The sequence below is a fragment of the Cynara cardunculus genome (assembly GCF_001531365.2).
Source record: "Cynara cardunculus var. scolymus isolate 2C chromosome LG 13, CcrdV1, whole genome shotgun sequence".
Taxonomy (NCBI): Eukaryota; Viridiplantae; Streptophyta; class Magnoliopsida; order Asterales; family Asteraceae; genus Cynara; species Cynara cardunculus.
In genome coordinates, this window is record NC_037540.1 from 13268377 (window position 1) to 13274581 (window position 6205).

The window sequence follows — 6205 nt, forward strand, 5'->3', positions numbered from 1 at the left end:
TGTTTACATTGTAAGACACAGATGCTGTTCACACGAACATAGGGCCGACATGTGAACATATATGAACATATGAACATAGTGTTTACATTGCAAGGACACAGATGATGTTCACACGAGCATAGGGCCGACATGTTAACATGAGTTGTGAATATGTTCATAATCGATCGTAGGTTACAAATCGGCKGGAGAATATCGGGTTCACGATGCGTGAGGATTTATTACCAAAATACCCTGTGAACAATTGTYMATAAGCARCCCAATTAATTTAATGATTAATTGATTATTTTTTAATACTCATTTAATAATGACCGTTTGACCAATTTACCCTTTGAACAATTGTTCATACTCATATCAATTAATACATTAATTAAATTATTGTTTATTTAATTTCATTTAATAATAATCGTTTGATGATAAAATGAACGATCAAGATCGATTTACATAGTTTGTACCATATGGTTGGTTTCTATTTGAACCAGCCCCTATATAGATATATATATATATATATATATATATCGTATTTATAAGGTAAATTTATAGTAAATAGACTATTAATATCTTTTATCATGATTCTAATTAAATTAAAAAAATCATTGTTTTAGTTAATTAAAAGATAATTGAGCAAGCGATCGTTTACCAAACACTTCTTGGATAAGTGATTACCAGGTCCATTTGGCTGAATATTTTTCCCAGTAACAGACAAGACAAGGATCAAGATTCTTACCCGGTGAGTGAATGTGGTGACTTTTTCTTGATAAAAGCTTACCTGGTGATAGATGCGTACCAACAATCTACTTGTTGGTTGTGAATGCTAATCGATAACTATAACGTGAGTGTGGTGATACAAATGCTTACCCGGTAAGCAGGGCAGTCCTTTTGGGAGGGCGGGGAAGGCATAAGTCCAGGATCCACAAAAAATATGAGCCCAATTTTTATAAAATTTAGTAGTATAGTAGTAGTAAAAAAACCGTAAAAAGACAAATTTTTTAGTATCTAATAGAACCCAATTTTTTTTTGTATTATATCAAAGAACCCAGACATTTATTAGTTATTTATATTGAAAAATAAAATATTTTTAAGCTAAAAAGTTAATTAGTCGTTCATTTAATAGTATTGTTTATTGTGTCTTCAAGTTTTTTTTTAAACTAGTACCAAAATAAAAAACTATGTGTAAAAACTTTGTTATATTATTATTCTCCTATCATTTCTCACCAACTCTTTTAATTATTTTATCAACGTGAATTCTATTTTTGTATTAGAATGTAGTTGATTTATAGGTTGTTATTAACTAAAGGGTTGTTTGTTTACCTCTTAATAGTTCTACTAAGAGGTAACATCTGAATCATTAAGAGGTAAATCTTGTTTGACAAAAAAAAAAAGTCTGCTCTTAATGGTTCTAAATCTTTCTGAATGATTTTGTATCATGTATCCCCCTTAGCCATTAAGAGTCCTAATTTCATTGTACACAATTACCAAACAATTACATTTCATTTTGCACTTTATCATTCTGCACCAAACCATTCAGCAATTGTCAAACAGCTCCTAAGAAAACTTTACTTTTTGAAAATTATCAACTATATGAGATTGTCCAACTTATATCTATGTTTAGGATTTTAAAACTATCATTGTTTTTTATACATTATTGACTCCTTATAACCTAATATCGAGTGTATGAATTTTAAATACTCTTCTATCTCGAAAAACAGGAACAAAATTTCAAGTTATAACCAACATGGACTTTTGATTCTAAGATTGATGGGTTTTTAAAAGAAGTTTCTTTTAACTCTAAAAGTTTAAAGCGGAGATGGAAAGTATTAAGCTGATGTGAGATGAAAATCCAATTGATTTATATTGGTCCACATCGAGTGTTAATTCGAATAGTCAATATTGAGAACCCAATTAATGTCAATTTATATATTAAATGTGTATCATAATATGTTTGATACTACGTAAATGTTATAGTAGATAATATTAACTTAAAATTAATTATTGATTGATTTTGCATCTATGAATATTTGGAAAAACAGTTTTATATGAACTATTAATATTTCTTGAATTCAATGTTATTTCCGATTATAAAAACGATATGTTAAACATTTTTTTGTATTTATTAAGGGCCCTTTTTCATATCTCGCCACGGCCTATAAGATGTCAGGATCGGACGTGCTGGTAAGCGTTTGGTAAAAGAACCCTAACACTATTAGTTACATATTTGAAGGTCATCAAGAAATCGCATTCCATCAACATTCATCCAAAGGAACAAAAGAGGTAAAGCAACAAACAACTAGTTAAAACGTCACCAAAGAGCCTTTGGCCTAGCGGGCTAACAATATCATAGCCTTTGGCCTCCTAAGAGGTCGGGCTTCAAACCTAACCGTAGGTGTGGAGGATCTGTGAGTTTATTTGTTGCATTTGTCGCATATAAATATTATATGCTTAAAAAAACTGGTTAAAACGTCATTTTCGGAGAAATTGTATGCCAATCAGAAAGTAGAGCCTCGGGGTTAAAATTGTAACGAATGATATACGAGCAACTTCTTTCGACCATCGTAATACCTGACTGACTTACAAAGCTTGCAAATTTCACACAAAGAGAATCCCAAAATACTCGAGTCTGGAAGCAATCTGGTAGTGATACAAAGAACCTGTAGGTTAAAAGGCTAAGAAATAGAAAAAAGAGGATGAGATTGAGGTTGGACAGAAGACCTGTTGACGAGTTTGACCACTGTGTTGACCCACCCGCTGATGATGCACTGCACAAGACAACATTAACATTAACGACCATACAACATTGATTTACAAACGCGTGTTTCCATATCACCAACGCTACAACTTGGCTCCTAAACAATACAAGATTAGTAAGGTAATGACGCTGGCCAGAAAAATAAGGATGACGTTTATACCGAAAACGCAAGTAACATGACCTTTTGACGAGTGTTTTCTAAATCCATGACCTTCTGACAGATTTATAGGCATTCTTGTGTATTCTTCTCTTAAGAAGTGACATTCTCAAACCTGTGAGAACGTTATGGGTTTTAAGGACACTTGGCAGAAAGTTAACAAAAAGACCCTAGAATCAACACACATACAAAATGTCCCCCAGACCCTACTCCATATGGGATTCGTATAGTTTAAAAAAGATCACTGGCACGAAATGCAAATAGATCATTTCAGAAGGAAAATAAATAAAAATTTGAACGGAATTTTGAGAACGAAGTACAGGATACGACTCTGTATATATTTGATGTTTAAAGAACATATTCAAGGTATTTAGGGGGTTTAGCACCACCTTAAGGATATTGCACTCAGCAACACTGCAACTTATTTAACTTATACCTTCAGTTATCAAATGAAAATAACCTTTCGCCACTTTTATACCAGGATAAGCCAAACCATTAAACTCGTTCAAGCAAAATCATGAGTAGGAAGAAAGGAAGGGCAGAAGAAATAAAGACAGACTTTTCAATTAAAATTTTGAATGCAACTGGATCCTTTTTTTAACAAGCCGCAAGTTACGGATTACGGACCACCAAAGGTAGTTTTTCCCAATGAATCTTACAACAATTCTTGTATCGATGATATGCAGCTTATGCCATCAATAAGAAACTCATTTCCATTTGACAATCACCATCTTCACGTTGGCATCCTTATTGCAACAGAATTCTTAAGGGAAGAATGTTCATTGCTACTTCTTCTCTGTAACCATGACAGAAGGTAAAAGGATTAACAAGACCCTATTTTCTATTTTGGAACATGTCTTTGTTCTTGCCTTCCTGTGGGGCTACACCCTTTTGTTAGTTTTTATTTAGTGAGTTCAGAATGTATTACATTCAGAATCTTTTTTTTTTTTTTTTTTGAAGTATATAATATTTATATACGGCAAATAGAACAAATAAACTCACACACCCTCCTCATCTTTGGTGAGGTTTGAACCCTTGACCTCCTAGAAGACCAAGGACTCACATACCGCTAGGCCAGAGGCCCTTTGGTTACATTCAGAATCTTTCATTTAACATTTAACATTTACATAAGAGAAGCTATATTGGAGTCAAGGCACAAACACTTGAACAAAGGATGTTAAAAGAGAGATATTCCCCAAATTTTGCAGGAATGCTGGTGCATTACAGCCTAGAATGCATATGAATTGTTGTCAGCCATGAAGATGCAGCCAATAGATCAACTCCAGTGTAACATTTGACCCTAAAACCAAATATTGTACCTTTTGTTCTCTTGGAAAAAGATTGTTGTTTGTGCCTATTATAAGTTAAGTACAGTTAAATTTTGATTTTAGTGGAGCTCACATCTTCACTCTTCACACAGAGTGAGTGTACTGAAACGCTGACTAGGGATTATTACAGATGCTGGGTGGAGGATTTCTTTTAATCGTGACACTCATTCCTGGCCAGTCTTCACGGAAACAGCCGCTGTACCTTTTGGGAAGAAGACATGCCTGCATACACTCCCCGGGGGATTTTAAGCAGGATATATTGGGTGTGATTATTTATTTTTACGGCTTCACTCAGACCATTCAGTTTACGAGAAAATTTCAAATAATGGCATTGATCTTCACTTAATACGTCAACAACTGTGTTTTCAAACACAACATTTGTGAGTTTTAATTTGGAGAGGAGTAAGGAGTTATTGATGGATGGGAGGGGGTGAATTGGACCAGTTCTTCTACCAAGACTGGACAGATTTGAATCCAGACTAACCCCAAAGCTCATAAAGAAAAACAGAAACTGGTCCCTTGTTAACTCCTCCCCTTCCATTCAAACCTGCTTCCCCCTCTCAAGTTTCTTCCTGCATCATTCTCAGTCCTAGATCTTTGCTATATGGTTTCCAATAGGAGAACACAAGCAACAAGTTCTCTCAGCTTCTTTTGGCCGATTAATTCTTGGATTATGTGATCAAATGATTCAAAGTCAATAGTTAAGGAAAACCAATAACAATAGAGTTGGACAAGAATGCAACTCACTTTGAAGATTAACACAGAACATTTAGTGTTGTGTTTCCCCAGCCTTCACTTCATCTGTATCTGAGTCACTAGCATCATAACCTATCAGAAGATTAACACAAAGCATATCGGTAACATCAGTAGATAAACTACATGGTTGTCCCTAAATAAATAAGACAGAAGATGTATAAGCACCTGGGCGTTTATCACCAACTCTCCATACCGAGCTTCGACTCCTGGAAGCCTTATTAATCCAAGCTTGTCCCTAATATCCAAAGCATCAAAACTAATTCATTTTGATAAAAACAACTAGTTCAAGAATCGACAAGGGCAAGCCATCACCCAGATTATCACACAAACTAGAGCCTATCTTCCAAAATTGATCAAGGATAACTGTAGCTGTGAGTGGTATCCAAATGAGATCATTATTTCGGAAAATTAACAGAAGTTACAATGACATTTACGGACAATTTATCAAAAACTGAGAAAAATGTTGATAATATGGAGACTTCATCAATGGCATTCATAAAGATTTAAGAAATAATAAATAATAGCTATATGACGCCTTCCAAGATCTAAAAAAGAGCAACAAGGGCGATGTGTTAGACGAGATTTTCAGTTGGAACAATGGGCTCAGCAAAGTCCATTCCAAATTCCAATTATGAACAAGTAAAGGAAAGAATAAGCGAGGAAAATGGTCGAACACCTTCTGTGCATCTTTCACCACACCGTAACCGCTGCAATACATCTGACCCACCAACACCTGCATGCTGGTGTCACCGGTTTTTGCATCCCTAAGGGTTTCCTGGAACCACCGTCTCGAGCACTCCAACACTACCTCCGCCAGCGGAATCCGGCGGTCCATGGATGAATTTTCTTCCATTATCTTTACTCTCTGTTGTTGCTTCTCTGATTGAACAATCCGAATCCCCTTCGATTTGGCAGGTTCCGGCGGAGGCACAACTCGGGTCCGGTTGAAAACGGGTTTAGGGCCTCGTTTCGATTGTTGTTGGATCCGATCGGATGTTATAACCCTGGCAAAATCTTGTAGCCTTGCCGAAGATGGAACCGATTTTCCCATAAACGGAAGGCACGAAATTGACTTCGAAAGAATTTCTTTACCCAATCCTGCAGTGGAAGATAAGTTCGTGATCTTCTTTCCAACAACTTTCCTCCTTTCCCTTTTGATTTCTTTATCTGGTTTTCATGGTTGGGGAGACGACTAGAAAGTTATTTCCAAAATCACTGAAG

General features: G+C 35.4%; 1 protein-coding gene across 2 annotated transcripts; it reads right to left on the reverse strand.

The window, feature by feature from the left end:
• Window positions 1-2478: 2478 nt before the first annotated feature.
• On the reverse strand, window positions 2479-6205 carry LOC112525841. 2 transcript variants are annotated; one of them, XR_003070448.1, is made up of 5 exons: window positions 5661-6205; window positions 5150-5219; window positions 4976-5056; window positions 2707-2753; window positions 2479-2625 (listed from the first exon to the last, which is right to left on the reverse strand). XR_003070448.1 is itself a non-coding variant. In XM_025136132.1 (4 exons), exons 1-3 carry the CDS (start codon window positions 6033-6035, stop codon window positions 4998-5000), a joined length of 504 nt encoding a protein of 167 aa, XP_024991900.1. In that variant the 5' UTR covers window positions 6036-6200; the 3' UTR covers window positions 2479-2753; window positions 4976-4997. The 2 variants fall into 2 exon arrangements, 1 of the variants encoding a protein (XP_024991900.1); XM_025136132.1 differs by having other exon boundaries at window positions 2479-2753; window positions 5661-6200.

Coding starts and splice junctions, on each gene's coding strand:
- LOC112525841 (XM_025136132.1), bottom strand. CDS start 6,035: ATGGGAAAATCGGTTCCATCTTCGGCAAGGCTACAAGATTTTGCCAGG. Junction 5,220..5,660: donor TGGTGAAAGATGCACAGAAG/GTGTTCGACCAT, acceptor TTTGGATATTAG/GGACAAGCTTGGATTAATAA. Junction 5,057..5,149: donor AGTTGGTGATAAACGCCCAG/GTGCTTATACAT, acceptor ATCTTCTGATAG/GTTATGATGCTAGTGACTCA.